Source organism: Panthera onca, chromosome E2 (genome assembly GCF_046562875.1).
Source record: "Panthera onca isolate mPanOnc1 chromosome E2, mPanOnc1 haplotype 2, whole genome shotgun sequence".
NCBI lineage: Eukaryota > Metazoa > Chordata > Mammalia > Carnivora > Felidae > Panthera > Panthera onca.
This window is the reverse complement of record NC_138353.1, coordinates 2,353,136-2,370,082: the sequence shown is the minus strand read 5'-3', so window position 1 is coordinate 2,370,082 and position 16,947 is coordinate 2,353,136. Positions and strand designations below refer to the sequence as shown.

The 16,947-nt window shown below is 45.9% G+C and overlaps 1 protein-coding gene across 7 annotated transcripts in view; it reads left to right on the top strand.

The window, feature by feature from the left end:
• Positions 1-16,947, top strand: part of ZNF667 (zinc finger protein 667) — a 79,784-nt gene that overhangs the window by 33,113 nt on the left and 29,724 nt on the right. For 4 of the 7 annotated variants that reach the window (XM_078438657.2, XM_060652459.2, XM_060652456.3 and 1 more), the window contains exons 2-4: positions 9,887-9,978; positions 12,374-12,500; positions 13,821-13,913. In XM_078438657.2, the coding sequence (XP_078294783.1) occupies positions 9,919-9,978; positions 12,374-12,500; positions 13,821-13,913 (280 nt within the window). In that variant the 5' untranslated portion in view covers positions 9,887-9,918. Of the gene's footprint in view, positions 1-42; positions 174-9,886; positions 9,979-12,373; positions 12,501-13,820; positions 13,914-16,947 lie in introns of those variants that run through there. The other 3 variants (XR_013552434.1, XM_078438658.2, XM_060652458.2) reach the window with 1 other exon arrangement.

Sequence of the window (16,947 nt, the reverse complement as noted above, 5' to 3'; positions counted from 1 at the left end):
GGGCGGGGCGGCGGCCTGCTACGTGTTGTGCGTGTGAGGGGGCGGGGCCGGCGGTTGCGCCTGGGGTCTCCGAGGGGAGTGCGCAGGCGCGGAGGGGCACTGGGGGCGCGGGGTGCGGAGCAGTTGTCGGAGTGGGCTCCGCCGGAACCCGACCCGGGAGGACTGAGTTGAATGTGAGCGTGTGTCTGTAAGACTGTGGGGTTGTGTGTCTGCGTGCGGTCGTGAGGGGGCGCGGGGGGCGCGGGCCGGGGGTTGCGCGGGTCATGACTCAGTGTGGATTCCTGACGAGGCCTCGCGGGGTCGTGAGGGGTCGTGGGCCTGGGGCGGCGCAGGGTCGTGACGCAGTGTGGGTTCTGGCGGGGCTGCGCGGGTCGTGAGGGGACGCGGGGGCCTGAGGTGGGGTGAGGCTGCGGGTCCGGAGCGGCGCGGGGTCGGTCGCGAGCCCGGGGCGGCGCGCGCCAGTGGCAGCGCTGAGGGGAGCACCGGGTCTGGGACGTGAGGTGGTCGGCGTTCTGCGTCGTGTGTGTGTGTGTGTGTGTGTGTGTGTGTGTGTGTGTGTGTGTGTGAGAGAGAGAGAGAGAGAGAGAGAGAGAGAGAGAGAGAGAGAGAGAGAGACAGACCGTGGGCAGGTGGGCGCGCGTCCGAGGACCGCCGTGCGCGGTGGTCGTTTGTAAGACGGGAAAGATGTTTGGACAGCCGGGAGTGGGTATGTGGGTGCGTGGGTGCTGCTCCGAGGCCTCGTGCTGGTGGGGCGCGTTTGTGTGCGCCCCAGACCGACGGGGTCGTTTCTCGCCGACGGCTGTGCGACTTGGGCGGGTGAGAGTGCGTGTGCCGTCGTCTCCCCCTTCCCTGTGCAGGCGTCCCTGTGGGAGGGTTCCCCGCGGTCACGCAGGGGAGACACCCCGCCCGCGGCTTGGCGCCGCTTAAGTGAGCGCCGTGTCGGGGCAGAGGTAGGGGTGCGGTGGCTTGGGGGTGCGCGGTCGGCCTTTCCCAGCTGAGGGGCGCCGCCCCCGGTAGCCGAGCCTGCGAGCCTGCCTTCGTGTGTATTTGAAGTGGGGGGCAGAGCCCTGCTGGCCTCTGGGACCGGTCTCCTCTGCAGCAGCCCTGGGGCTCCAGGTTCCATCGCTCCCTAGTCGTGTGACCCCGGGAGAGGTCCCTCCGCTGCCCCTCAGTTTCATCTGTAAAACAGGGACGGTTCTTAATGCCGGGCTTGGGGTGAGCCTGGAGTAGAAGGGTGCCTGGCCCAAGTAAGCCGCAGTGGGCGATAATTGCTTAATGATTAGCGTAGTCACCCCAGGGGTCTCACACCCGGAAAAAATCCGAGGGAGGAAAATCCGAAGTTGAGCCTCGGAGTAGAGGTTTCAGGCCCACCCAGAAAGTAACCTTGAAGGCCAGGTTGGAGCTTAGGTCCGGAGTTTAATAGTCGGGTCTTGGGAGGGCAGTAGCAGGGTGTGTGAGGGGAGACCAGCGGCTCAGGGTCTTCCAGGATGGACATGTCCCTCCCATGGGGGAGCTTGTGGGGTCAATAACCTGGGTCGGAGGTGGCAGAGCCTGAGGGGCAGGATTTGCTGATAACACAGGGGTCTGGAGATTTTTCCGTGTCTGCCCAGGCGTCTTCCTTCTTTGAGTTGTGGATTCTTCGGGCCAGATAATTTTTGTGTAGGGGCGGTGGGGGGAGGGGGGCTGCCCTGCCTACTGTAGGATGTTTAGCATTATCTCTGGCCTCTACCCATCAGATGGCCGTAGCAGAGCCCCCTTTCCCCCACGCGTGAAAGCAAAAACCTGTCCCTGCGTTGCGGGGTGTCCCCTGGAGGGCAGGATCGTCAGAGCTGTGATGAAGGCACACCATGGACTCCCTCAAGGTGTGCAGATAGGAAAGAGGGCGAGGGGCTGGAGGAGAGAAGACATGAGGATGATGTTCTCTGCCCGAGAAGAGAATGTGTCTGTGGCCTGCCCGAGTCACTCACTCCGTAGTCCAGCGGCTGCCATGGGTCAGGCGCTGTGCTAGTCAACGGACAAGACAGGTTACCCTCCATCTGGGACTGGCATTCGGGAGGAAGACGGTTCAATTTACGATAAGCAGTGGCAAGCGTTTTGTTGGGTAAAGCAGGGTGACGGGATTAGGGACTAAGCACAGGATCAATACCCAGGCTTCCCATGGGCATCTCATTCGGTCCCAAAGCCAGTAGAGGCCACCATCAGTGACTTGGTGGTATCCTTTGGTTGGGGAATCCAAGAGTTTGGCTTTGAGGTCATCATAGGCTTTTCTTCAACACTGAGGTGTGGGTTTCTACGGGAGAGGTCAGACCTTCAGCCCCGCCCCAAGGCTCGTAGACACTGGGGTAAGGGTTCTAAACTATGGCTTCCCATTAGCATCTCCTTTAAAAAGAAATGCCCAGGGGGCAACTGGGTGGCTCAGTTGGTTGAACCGCCAGACTTCAGCTCAGGTCATGATCTCATGGTTCATGGGTTTGAGCCCCGCGTCGGGCTCTGTGCTGACAGCTCAGAGCCTGGAGCCTGCTTCCATTCTGTGTCTCCCTCTCTCTCTGCTCCTCCCCTGCTTGCACTCTGTCTCTCTGAAAAATAAATAAACATTAAAAAATTTTTTTAAAAATAAAAAGAAGTGCCCAGACTTGGTTCTCAGAGATTCTGATTTAATTAGTCTGCCGTTGGGCACAGCCATCAATATTTATTACAAAGCTCCTGAGACATTTTAATGTGCAAACAAGGTTGAGAGCTGTAGCTCCGAGAGCTTATTTGAGTAATAAGGTAAGTTAATTTGGTAGAGGAAGAGGAGGAGACATGAGTGACAAGTGCTTTCAATATTTTATCCAAGATAGTCTTGACAGCTGTGCTTTCCTGCATTAGGGACGTTCCTAGCCCCGTCCTACAAGTGAGGAAATCTGTTCCTGTGCGAAGCCCATATTTTCTGTTACAGTTAGACTAGGGTCCTTAAGGAAGGTATCTTGTTATCTTGGCCTCTGGGACTGGCAGGATCAGAGTAGGGGTGATCGTCAAATATTTCATAGCTGGTACAGCAAAAGCTGACTTTGAAGGGAAGCAATGAGATTGCTCATTAAATGCCTGGTTCTCAGGTACATTAGGACCTGCCGCCAATTCAGTGCTCAGCACAGCCCCCCAGGATCACAGAGATGTTGGGGCTGAGAGGAAGAACCCTAGTTGTCTGCTCCTGAGGAGAGGCATGGCCGCTGCCCAGTATGTCTTTGAAACTTGTTCCCATCCTGGTTTTTGCCAACCTCACTTCAGGATCAAGTAGTTAGCTTTGTATTGGGGCGCCTGGGTGGCTCAGTTGGTTGTCTGACTCAGGTCATGGTCTCATGATTCGTGGTTTTCAAGCCCCACATCAGGCTCTGTGCTGTCAGCTCAGAGCCTGGAACCTACTTCTGATTCTGTATCTCCCTCTCTCTCTGCTCCTCTGCTGCTTGCACTTTGGGTCTCACAAAAAAGGAATAAATGTTAAAAAAAAAAAAGTTAGCTTTGTATTAAATTTAAATTGCCAAGCCCTTTCCACACTATGTTTGAGTCTCAGAAGACAGGCTAGGTGTACTGTTCTCCCCTGAGGTAGTGTGGGATTTACACGATTTTATTTGTGTTGCTTTGAAGAAGTAGTTATATGTGCATGAAACATGATGCCAAAGTGCAGATGGGGTGGGGAGATGGTGAATTTTTGAGTTTTCTTTTCCCATACCAAGTAACTTAGGTCCTCTCTTCAGAGACGGTCACTGCTGCCAATGTCATGATTATTTTTCCAGAACATGTCTGCCTTTTCAAACATATATATTATGTTTTCAATATTTCATTTTCTCTAAGTGGTTTTTCTGTTCCTTTTTCACTGTCATTACATCACATCATGGAGATCATCTCACGCAATTCGTGTACAGCAAATTTCTCAACCTTGGCACAGTTGACGTTCTCTGCTTTGGGGTGCTATCTTGTGCAATGTAGGGTGTTGAACAGCATCTTGGCCTCTACCCACTAGATGCCAGGAGCACTACCACCACCACCCCATCTGTGACAACCACAAATGTCCCCAAACATTGCAAGTGTCCCCTGGGTGCAAAATTGTCCTCAACGAAGAAGCACTGATGTGGTGTTACTTTGTTCCTTTTAAGATCTACCTGGTGTCGCATCATGTTCACGTAACACTCACTTAGCCATTTCCCTATTGATGGGCAATTTGGTTGTCTCCAATCTCTTGGTAACTTACGTTTGTTCAGCACTGGCACTGTTTTAAGTGTGTTATGTGCTTTCACTCATTTAGTCTTCAGAACAGTTCTGTGGCGTCAGTTGCTTGCGTCATTTGCCAGCGGAGGAAGCAGAGGCCCAGAGAGTACACTAGGGAAGGGTAGCAGAGTTACAAGTTGAACCCAGACAGCTTCCAGACACAAGTCCTTCACCGCAGGACCATACTGCCTCTTCCTATAAGTCTTGCCACACTGGATGCTCTTGTGTGTCGTTTTATCCACATGCAAGGACTTCCAAAGACAAATACCAGAAATGAGGTTTACTATGTTGAGGGGGTGTGTGCCTTCAGTTTTCAAAGATGTTGCCAAATTATCCTCCTTTGAGGTGGTGGCAGTTTCTCTCCAGTCAGCACTCTGTGAGAATTCTACCCACAGCCTTTTCAGTGGATCTCAGGCTTCCTTGGTCTTTGGGATGCTTGGTGTAAACTGAGATAAAAGTGAGAGGAGAAGGAAGGGAAGAAATTACCATGTGCCTGTGGCTGAAAATAACTCTTAAAAAGGTAGCTCATGTAAACTTCTAACAGCTAATGGTGAGGTGGGTTTTCTTTACTCCAGTAATCGGCAGAGGCAGACTTTGAATCTGGAATAATCTAATACCAAACTGCTGTTCTTTCTTCTCCAGCAGTGCTGGGCTCCTCACAGAAAATGGTTTTGTGGACAAGGATTGTGCTTTTCTAGATTGGGTTGCATGGCTGAGTTCAGGCAGCTATGAGAAACCACAGGATGGACATGATGCACTTCCTGCAGTAATCTGTTGTACTTGAGGAATTGGAAGGGAAAAAAAGCCAAGGGATGTACTGATCTGGTAAATAGTTTAAAGTATGATTACGTTAATACAGGCTCAGGTTTATTATGACATAGGATGCCAAAGTCATGTGGATGTTTCAAAACGAAATAGAACCAACCAGCAGTAGTTTTCTATAATGAGGAAACTGCCTTGGGGTGTGTCCCACAGAGCTAGGCATTACCTCTATGCTTTGGGAATGATAATTAAAAGTAGGAGAACTCCCAGGCAAAGAATTGAGCTTTATTTTCAGGCTGTGTGGCTGCGGAGTGCTGGGGCTGGCTCACACCCGTTCACAGACCTGTTCTGTGCACCTTTCCCCAGCTGTAAGCTCAGCGACATCAGTTTGGTAGCTTACGGTGGGGCCCTAATGGGAGTGTTTACACCATGGAAATTGGCAAGGGCCACAAATCACTTAACACACCCCTGCCCTGGAGTCTAATGCAGAGAGAATTCAGGCATCTAAGACTTTTGGTAGGCCCCCTTGTCTGAGGCTGAAAATTTCAGGCTTCTTCTCTTCATGGCTTGGTCTTTCTGATGACCACACCCTGTCCAGGAGCCCACCCAGAGTCACCTCATTGAAACCAGAAACATTCCTAGTGTTCTTATCACTTAAGCATTTACAAGGGTTTTAGGAGTTCCGTGGTACCAAGGAGGAAGGCAGAGACCAGTGTATGCCTTTTTAGTTCTCTCACACTTAGTGCATTAGCAATGAGAGCTGGGGAGAAAAGAGAAGTCAGGGCTGGGCAAGGGAGACTGGGAGTGGTAGGTAGGAGGGTGGGAGGCAGGTTGCAGTGTTACTAGACAGGTTAGGGTGAGACTGGTAGAGAGTGAGATTGGAACAAAGAGAGAAAGGAGTGAGGAAGTGAGGCAGGGCTGTGGTAGCAAATTCTGGGACTGGCAAGGAGGCCTGCATGAGGAAGGAGAGAGATGTAGGATCTGAGTTCAAGTTTTGTGAAGCCTCAGGACAACCTCAGTAGTTCTGTATTGTTCTTGTTTAACGGGAGAAAAAGGGCAGAGAGGTTCAGTAACGTGGCCGTGGTAACACAGCTAATGAAAATAGTCATCACACTTGGGTGGTCTGACTCCAGAGTGATGTTTGACACAGCCCTTCCCTCTGACCCAGAGTGGTTAGTGGGATATCTGGATCACCCTCAGCTTGAATCTGGGCTCTGCCAGTTCCCAGCCTTATATGACCTTGGGCAAGTAATCCCTACTTCTCTGTGCTTCATTTTCCTCGTCTGGAAATGGCACTAATGAGAGTACCTGCCCCAGCAAGTTAGGAGCGAGGATTAAATGATGATCTTCACAAAAGTGCCCTGTATTTATTCATCTTAGTATTGCTACTCTTGCTTATTACTGCTTTTCTCTCTCTCTCTCTCTCTTTTAATGTTTATTTTTTAAGAGAGACTGAGGGAGGCGCAGAATCCAAAGCAGGCTCTAGGCTCTGAGCTGTTAGCACAGAGCCCAATGCGGGGCTTGAACCCACGAGCACTGAGATCATGGCCTGAACCAAAGTTGGTTCTTTAACTGACGGAGCTCCCCCAGGTGCCCTGCTTTTCTCTTTTAAAGAGAGAAGAGTAGGGGCGCCTGGGTGGCGCAGTCGGTTAAGCGTCCGACTTCAGCCAGGTCACGATCTCGCGGTCCGTGAGTTCGAGCCCCGAGTCAGGCTCTGGGCTGATGGCTTGGAGCCTGGAGCCTGTTTCCGATTCTGTGTCTCCCTCTCTCTCTGCCCCTCCCCCGTTCATGCTCTGTCTCTCTCTGTCCCAAAAATAAATAAAAAAGCGTTGAAAAAAAATTATAAAAAAAAATAAAAATAAAAAAAAAAGAAGTGTAATAACCAAACATTCTTCTGGCTAGGTTCCCTTAAACAGTACAAGGTCATCTTCTGACTTGCGTTTTGTAATTTTTTTTTTAAAGTTTTTTTTATTTGTTGAGAGAGAGGGGGAGAGAATGATCTGGAGAGGGGGACATAGGCTCCAAAGCAGGCTCTGTGCTGACAGCAGAAAGCCCAATGTAGGGCTTGAAGTCTTAAACCATGAGATCATGCATGACCTGAGCTGAAGTTAGACACTTAACTGGCTGAGCCACCCAGGCTCCCCAATGACTTGGATTTTGAATCAAAACATGACCATTTTCAAACTAGAAACTTAATTATGGCCTTGGTTTCATTTATCTTCCCTAACCCCACCCTCAAGGGAGAAAAAAAAAAAGAACATCTGTAGAGAGAAACATTCCTATTTCCGTCTTCCAGACCGTATGCTGCTATTCCTTTGTCATAGAAAAAAACAATTTGTGACGTATCCCCTATTGTTGGCACTGGGGCGTGATGATGGTATTCTTCAGGTGTGCTGAAGCATTTAGGCGTGAACTTCTATCATGTCTGTTACTTTGAAATGATTTCAGAAAAAAAGGAAAATGTTAACACTTGGTAAAAAGTAATCAGGTGTTCATTTTATTGTTCTTTTTCCTAGATTTCAAATTTTTCAAAATGGAAATTATACTCCCATTTCTGCCTTTTCTAGACCCTGGCCTTCTCCAAAAGACAAGTTTAGAGGGCTTGGAATGACTGCTATTAGAAGTGTTTCTCTGTAAGATGATTTTGGCATAAAATGGTTACACTCCACTCCCAATTTCAGCATGCAAGGAAGCATTCTGGACTGGTTATTGATTCAGTCAACAAGAATTTCTTGAGCACTGCTCTGTGCCAGGCATGTTATTAGCTCCCAGAACAGTGAATGCAACAAAGTGCTTGTTCTCATGGAGCCCAAGTTAAGGTGAAGGAGATTGTTCCTACATAAACATAAACAAGCCGTTTTCAGGAGGCAGCTTGTGCTATGAAGGAAATGGGGCAATAGAATGGTGTAGACTCTAGTAGAGAGTATTTGTCCTGTGGAAATGTAATGCAAGACATACAGTTTTCAATTTTCCAGCAGCAACATTGGAAAAATTTAAAAAAATCATTACAGTTAATTTTAGCATATTTTACTTAATATATTCTAAGCATCAACTTGTAATCAATATAAACAATTACCAATGAGATATTTTACATTCTTTTCATACTAAGTCTTTGAAATCTGTGTTTTTTATACATGCAGTGCACCTCAATTCAGATACATAATTTACATTATTTGATCTGTATTTAAACTTCATAAAACTTACCATTGGAAAAGTAGATTCACACAGCCAGTTTCAAACATCCTTCAAAGTTTTACAGTAAATTGAAGATTAGTTTTTAATTTTATTTTTTATTTTTTTAATTGTTATTTTTTAATGTTTATTTTAGAGAGATACAGAGTGTGAGTGGGGACAGTGGGGGCAGAGAAAGAGAGGAAGACACAGAATCCAAATCAGGCTTCAGGCTCCAAGCTGTCAACCCATAAAAGGCAAGATCATGGGGCTCGAACCCATGAAAGGCAAGATCATGACCTGAGCCGAACTCAGATGCTTTAACTGACTGAGCCACCCATGCGCCCCTTTATTTATTTTTTTAATTAAAAAAATTTTTTTTTTAAATTTTATTTGAGAGCATGAGTGGGGAATGGGGACAGAGGGAGAGAGAATCTTAAGCAGGCTCCACTTTCAGTGTGGAGCCTGATGCAGGACTTGATCACCCCGGGGTCATGGCCTGCACCAAAATCAAGAGTCAGACGCTTAACCAACTGAGCCACCCAGGCGCCCCAGTGTTTAATTTTAGATAACTAAATTTTAATTCATTTATTTTAATATTTATTATTTTATTATGACTTTAGTAATAAATTAACTGAAATTAAATAACATTAAACACTCAATGGCACTAGCCTTATTTCTAGAACTCAGTTGTCACCAGTGGCTAATGACACACATGTAGAAAAACAGGTTCAGAGTGATAGAGGGGGCCTAATCCAGGCCACTGAAGTCTCTGCTGGGTTTACACATACCTGCCTAATGAGTTCCTTCTTCAGCTCCTGTGTCCCCTCCACCCCTCACCAGCAGACACAGTTCATTCACCACATAGCCACCCAATAAATTTTGTTAAATGTTAAGTCGGATCTATCACTCTTCAGACCCCTGCTCCCTCAGTGATGTCTTATCACACTTAGGATCAATTCCAAGAGCTCCTGACCGTCTTCATGACATGGCTCTCTCCTGACCTCAGCCATCTCCTAGGCCACCACTCTCCGCCTCATTCTTCAGCACACCATTCACTTCCCTGTACACACCAAGCACGTGCCTGCTGTAGGGTCTTTGCACCTGTTGTATCTCTACCTAGAATGTTCTTCTTCAAGTGCCTCACGCACTACATTCAAACCTTAACTCAATGTTGCATCCTCTGAGAGGCCTCTCCCAACCACTCCATCACTCTACCCCTTCCTCTGGTTTTTTTTTTTTTTTTTTCCAAATATAGCAATGATCTCAGCTGACACTGTTCTGTATGTCCCACTGTTCTGTATTGCCCATTCCTGTTGGAGTAAAGTACATGGGAGCTGGTATTTCTCTGCTTTAACTCTCCTTTTTCCCCAACACCTGGGACATGCTTGGCACATAGTAGAAACTGAACAAATGCTTGCCAAATGAATGGATAGGTGTCTTCGTGTCTCATTTGCCTCCTGATCTGGAAACTTTTGTTGTCTTAGGAGCAGATAGCATTGGCCATTGCCCTTTCCCAACCCTGAGAAGGGGCAGGAATGCCGCAGAAATTGTTCTGTCATCCCTCCGTGTGTGTCTATGCACGTGTGTGTGTGCGCGCGTGTACGTGCATGGGTAACCAGGGGGAGGGGCCAGGGGATTTGTATCCTAAAGACTCTGGGAACACCCAAAAGGACCTGTCGTCCTCATGATTTCTCTTCTCCCCCAGCCCCACCTTCTCAGCCCTCTGCCCTTCTTCAAATGCGAACCCTCAGCGGGGAGGAAAGGATGCCTGCTGCACGAGGGAAGTCCAAGTCCAAGGTAAATAGCGATTCTTCTTGGGGGGAAGTTTCATCTTATAAGACATAGGTCATTTGCTTTCCTTCCATGGAAACGTCTTACCTGACAGAATCCCATCCAAGACCTGTTTCTGTTTCCTCCCATCACCATGGAGGGTAGGAGCATAAGAGCTCTAGCACCCCATGTAACCCACTCAGTGCCTGCCTCTCCTTTTTTCTCAGTGTACCCATGGCCATTCACCTATTTGTTCGGCATCTTCAGGGTGTCTGCCAGCGCTATTCCTCAGACAGAAGAGGGGAGCCACCATGATTTCTCGAGGTAGACCTGGGTGCCCAGGCAAGACCTCTGAGGCAGAGGAAGATTCGAGGTTGTGCTCTAGAGTTAATCTGTTAATGTTGCTTTGTTTTCACTTGTACAACCCATATATACAAGGAGGAAATCTCTCTGTGTGTAAGAAATTCCACATAATCTTATATTTAGATTGGGTTTGTTGGAATCAGGCCAGTGAGTCAGCCTCCTATTAAAAAACATGCTTCACCACTTAAAAAAATTTTTCTTTTGACGTTTATTTATTATTGAGAGGTAGAGCGTGAGCAGGGGAGGGGCAGAGAGAGGAGGAGACACAGAATCCGAAGCAGGCTCCAGGCTACGAGCTGTCAGCACAGAGCCCGACGTGGGGCTCGAACTTACGAACCATGAGATCATGATCTGAGCTAAAGTCAGACACTTAACCGACTGAGCCACCCAGGCGCCCCAGTGCTTCACCACTTTAGATGATGAACTGATTTTCTACAGTAAACACCTTGAACGCAATTTCTCTAACAAACATTTTTGCCCTATTAGTTATGTGTGTTTGTACTCTGTTGTTATAACAAATTTCTGCAAACTTGGCTGCTCAATCAGCATGTATTTATGGCACACAGTTCGTGCATGGGTCAGAGGTCAGGCAGAGTGCAGCTTGGCCTGTCTTAGGTCTCACGAGGCTGAAATAAAGGTGTCGCTTGGCTCTGTGGTCCCATCTGAGGTTCAGGGTCTACTTCTAAACTCATTGGTTATTAGCATATTCAGTTCCTTCTTTCATCGTGGTCCCCTTCCATTTTCAAGCCAGCAATAGCAGGTCAAATCAGGCTTCAGAGATCCCTGACTTCCTTTCTGTTCTCTTCCAGCTACAGAAAATTCCCCACTGTTAGGGCTCCTGTGATTACATCACCCACCTAGATAATCCAGGATAATCTCCCTATTTAAGATCAACTGATTAGTAACCTTGATTACATCTACGAAGAATCTTTGCCCTGTGTAGTTTAGTCACATGCTCTTTAGAGAGTATGTGGTTAGGAGCATGAATCAGAAGCCAGCTGCTCAGATTGAATTCCATCTCCTCCATTCACTGGTTGTGGATTTTCCATAAATCACCTCCCCTTCTGGGCCTCCTGTTTACTCATCTGTAACATTGCTGTGATCCTCTCAGCAGTGCCCCAGTCACTGGCTAACATGAGTCAGTACCTGTAGGGTACTGAGAAAAATGCTTTGCCTTTGTCAGTGCCCAGTAAATCCAAGTTGCTATGCTTTTTATGTGGCAGTCTTTATTTTTTAGAGAGTGTATGAGTCAGGGAAGGGGACAGAAGGGGAGAGAATCTTTTTGTTTTTTTTTTTTTATGTTTATTTATTTATTTTTGAGAGACAGAATGAGCATGGGAGGGACAGAGAGAGAGGGAGACACAGAATCTGAAGCAGGCTTCAGGCTCTAAGCTGTCAGCACAGAGACTGACGCGGGGCTCGAACCCACAAGCTGTGAGATCACGACCTGAGCCGAAGTCGGACGCTCAACTGACTGAGCCACCCAGGCGCCCCTGGGAGAGAATCTTAAGCAGGATCCACCACATGCAGAGCAGAGCCTGATGCTGGGCTTGATCCCACAACCTGGGATCGTGATGTGAGTCAAAATCAAGAGTCGGATGCTCAACTGACTGAGCCACCCAGGTGCCCCTGTGATACAGTCTTTTTTTTTTTTTTTTTTAATGTTTACTTATTTTTGAGAGTGAGAGCAGGGGAGGGGCAGAGAGAGAGGGAGACACAGAATCTGAAGCAGGCTCCAGGCTATGGGCTGTCAACACCACCTGACATAGGCTGAATCCCACGAACCATGAGATCATGACCTGAGCTGAAGTTGGATGCTCAACTGACTGAGCCACCCAGGCGCTCCGACACAGTCTTTGATAATAGCTAAATCATATCATATTGTGTTGTATTTAATTTTATTTAATATACCTGCCCCTCTTGGCCTCAGAACCTGAAATGTTTCCTGAAAAGATTCCTGGCACCATTTATGTCCCCTTTTAGGAACAAGTTCCTTGTTGTCTCTAGCCATGTGGAAGCATAAGCCCATGATGAAAGGACATGTGATTTTCTGTTTCAGGTGCCAGTGACATTTGGGGATTTGGCCATCTATTTCTCCCAGGAAGAGTGGGAGTGGCTGAGCCCCATTCAGAAGGATCTGTATGAAGACGTCATGTTGGAAAACTACCAGAATCTGGTCTCACTCGGTAAGGCCTGCCCCCGCCCCCCACCACCATAATCCACAACCAGCCTATTGTGGGACATAAATTAGTCTAGTCAGGAAAACAGAAGCCACTACAGTTTTGTTTTATTGTTTAACAGCTGTGTTGATGTGTAATTCACATATATATACAATGTATAGAATTCAGTGGTTTTAAATGTATTTATAGAATTGTACATCCATCACCACAGTCAGTTTTAGAACATTTTTATTACCCCAAAAGAAATCCCAGACCCATTAGCAACCACTCTTCATTTCTCCTTGCCCACTAATTCCTTTAGATTAGGCAAACACTAATCCACTTTCTGTCTCTATGAATTTGCCTATTCTTGGCTTTTCATAGAAATGGAATCATAGGTATGTGGTACTTTTGTGCCTGACTTCTTTCACTTAACGTAATGTTTTTGAGGTTCATCTGCATTGTAGCATGTATCAGTGCCCCCTTCTTTTTATGGCCAATAATATTCTACATTTTATTTATCCATTCATCAGTTGATGGGCCTTTGGGCAGTTTTTAACTGGAGCTATTATGAATGTGCTGCTGTGAACATTCGTGTATGAATATTTTTGTGGGCATGTATTTTCATTTCTTCAGGGTATATACCTAGGAGTGGAATTGCTATCATATGGTAACTATATATGTAACCTTTTGAGGGCACCCTCAAAATTTTTGAGAGAATTTAATAAAAGGAATCAGCAGGTACTGTTAAAAGGTAACTAGTGGACACAGCTGATTCATAGATGATAACTGTAGGTTGCAGCCACCACCGTCCTTGGGCTAGGCATACAAAGGGGAGAGTTTGGGGTTTTTAGGACTTGAAGGGACTCACACTTCTGAAGGAAGAGAGAGGTATGCTGACTAGTCTGTTACAGTCATGAAGAGTCAGGCTGAGGCTTGTTCTGAGAGTGCAGGAAAAACAAGAATGAAAACCAGCAGAGCCCCTGGTGGTGGTTGCTGGTTAGTTGCTGGTGGATGCTGATAGGGAGCTGCTGATGAAGAAGTGTGGATTGCAGAGCCCCAGCCCCTCGACCCAAAACAGATCAAAGAAGGTGGGAGTGGGAGCTAAAGGCAATAGACTCAGGAGTTTCTGGCCTGACTTTTCAAGACCATAGTTGGCTTTGTAGAGTTAGAAATGAGCACCACCTCTCACTGTAACTGAACTTTCATCCTCCTTTTCCGCCTGCCCTTTACGTCTTCTGTGTACCCTTTGTGGTCATAAACCCCCGTTCCCATTGACATGGGGCTTGGCCCTGGCATCTGTGGCATCCACATCCTGCTCAGTTCTGATGTTTTTCCCAAATGCAGGACTTTCCTTTCGGAGACCAAATGTGATCACCTTATTGGAGAAAGGGAAAGCACCTTGGATGGTGGAGCCAGTGAGAAAACGCCGGGGCTTGGGTGAGTGACAGAACCAAAGCCTGTACATTGCCATTGTGTGTAAGAGCACCCTGCATTTTGAGGGGGCAACCTCTTGATATTTGAGAGCTCCCAGTTTCCTTACCTTAAAGGCCCCAGGCCTGAGAAGAAAATTCCAGTCTCTTTTGTGCAAGCTCTAGAAGGAGAATAACCAACATTTAATAAACCTTTAGTAGGTAACAGACATACTTTAAGTATAGGTTCCTCCCAGTCCTCTAAGGTAGGTATTATTATTTCTGGTCTATATATGAGGAAACTGAAGATCAGAGGAGTTCAGTGACTTGCTTACGGTAACCCAGCTAGGAAGTGGCATTAGAGCTAGGTTTGAACCCCAGTTTCTGGTCTCAGAAGCTCAGTTCTTAATGCCCTCATCCCAGCCTTCCCTGCCTCAGCATTTCCCTTCAGAGAAAGCATATTCCACCTTCTCTCATGATAGTGTTTCTAATGATAATGTTCAAGCTCACATCGTTCCTTCATTCTTTTAAAAAAATTTTTTTTTCCACAACTGTTCACTTTGACTACTTTCCAAGAGCTCATTCTCTTTTCTGATAGATTCTTTTTTTATCAGGTTATTTTTACTTACTTAAACAGTTTTATAAGAATTTTTTGGTTGTAAAAAAATTCATAATATTGAGTTCATTTTAACCATTTTTAATGTACAGTTAAGTGTATTCACATTGTTGTGCAACAGGTATCAAGAACTTTTTCATCTTCTAATAACTTCTGAAACTATACTCACTAAACACTAATTTCCCTCCACCCCTCCACCCAGCCTTCAGTAGTCACCTTTCTTTATATTTCTCTGATTTTGATTACCATGGATACTTTGTATGAATGGAATCATACAGTATTTGATCTTTTATAACTGGTTTTTTTTTTGGTTTTTGTTTGTTTTGGTTTTTTTTTTGCTGAGCATAATGTCCTTGAGGTTCATCCATGTTGTAGCTTACAAGTGACAGGATATTTCTTTTTTAAGGCTGCATAATACTTCATTATATTTATCACATTCTTTGTATCCATTTATCAATGGATAATTGGGTTGTTCTGCTTTTGGCTACTGTAAATAATACTGCAATGAACATGGGAGTACAGATATGTATTTAAGATCCTGATTTCAGTTTTTTTGGTTATGTACCCAGAGGTAGGATTGCTGGATCATATGATAATTTTATTTTTTATTTTCTGGGGAACCTCCGTACTGTTTTCCATAGTGGCTGCACCATTTGTCATTTCCACCAATAGTATACAAGGGTTCCAGTTTTTTGTCAACACTTGTTATTTTTTGTTTTTTTGGTAGTGGCCATCCTTACAGGTGTGAGGTGATACTGTGGGTTTGATTTGCATTTCTCTAATGATTAGTGATGTTGAGCATCTTTTCATGGGTGTATTGGCCATGTGTATAAGTGTCTATTCAGGTCTTTTGCTTGTTTGTTAAAATAGGGTTGTCATCTGTTGTTGAGTTGTAGTTCTTTATTCTGTGTATTAGCCCCTTATCTGATGGATGATTTGCAATTATTTTCTCTTATTTCATAGATTGCCTTTTCACTCTCTTGATTGTTCCTTTTGACATGCAGATGTAGTCCTATTTTTTTATTTTGTTGCTTGTGTTTTTTGGTGTCATATCTCAGAAATCAATGCCAAATCTAATGTCTGAATCTTTTTCCCCAATGTTTTCTTCTAAGAGTTCAGTAGTTTTATTTTATTTATTTATTTATTTATTTATTTATTTATTTATTTTTAATGTTTATTATTTTTGAGAACGAGAGAGAGAGAGCAATCAGGGGAGGAGCAGAGAGAGGGAGACAGAATCTGAAGCAGGTTCCAGGCTCTGAGCTGTCAGCACAGAGCCTGATGCAGGGCTTGAACTCACAAATCGCGAGATCATGACCTGAGCCGAAGTCAGACACTCAACCGACTGAGCCACCAGGCACCCCAAGAGTTCAGTAGTTTTAGATTTTACGTTTAGGTCTTTAATCTATTTTGAGTTAAAATTTTTGCTTTTGGAAGAGTGAGAGAGAAGGAATCCCAGGTAGGCTCCCCACGGTCAGGACAGAGCCCAAGTGGGGCTCGAACCCACAAACAGTGAGATCATGATCCAAGCCGAAATCTAGAGTGGGATGCCAATCAACTGAGCCACTCAGGTGCCCCCCCCCCCCCTTGAAGTTTTTGTGTTGTTGTTACTTGGGTTTTGTAGGGTTTTTTTGGGAGAGAGAAAGAGAGTGAGCAGAAGAGAGGGGCAGAGGGAGAGAGAATCTTAAACATGCTCCACCATGCTCAGTGCAGAGCCTGATGCAGGGCTTGATCCCATAACCCTGGGATCATGGCCTGAGCTGAAATCAAGTCTGTCACTCAACCCCTTGAGCCACTTACACCTTTATATATAAAGTGTAAGGAAGGGTCCAAGATCATTCTTTCACATGTAGATACCCAGTTTTCCCAGCCCTGATTGTGAAAGAGACTGCCCTTTCCTCTTGAGTGGTATTGGCCTCCTTATTGAAAATCATTTGACCAGATATGCAAGTGTATATTTCTTGACTTTTTGTTCTGTTCTGTTAGTCTTTATATCTATCTTTTATCCACTACCATATCATCTTAATTACTGTTGATTTGTAGTGTGTTTTGAAGGATTTTTTTAATTATTTATTTGTTTTCTTTTAGGGAGAGCACATGAGCTGGGGAGAGGGGCAGAGGGAGAGAGACAGAGAATCCCAGACAGGCTCCACACTCAGTACAGAGCCTGATAGGACCCTCGACCCCATGACCCTGGGATTATAAGTGCAGCGAAATCAAGAGTTAGATGCTCAGCCAGCTGAGCCACCCAGGCGCCACAGGCCCTGCTTTTTTAGTATGTTTTGAAATCAGAAAGTGTGAGGCATCTAACTTTGTTTCTTTTTTTCAAGATTGGCTATTTGGGGTCCCGTGACATTGTATATGAATTTTAGGAATTTTTTTTCTATTTCTGTAAAAAATGTCATTGGGATTTTGATAGGAATTGCATTGAATCTGTAGATTGCTT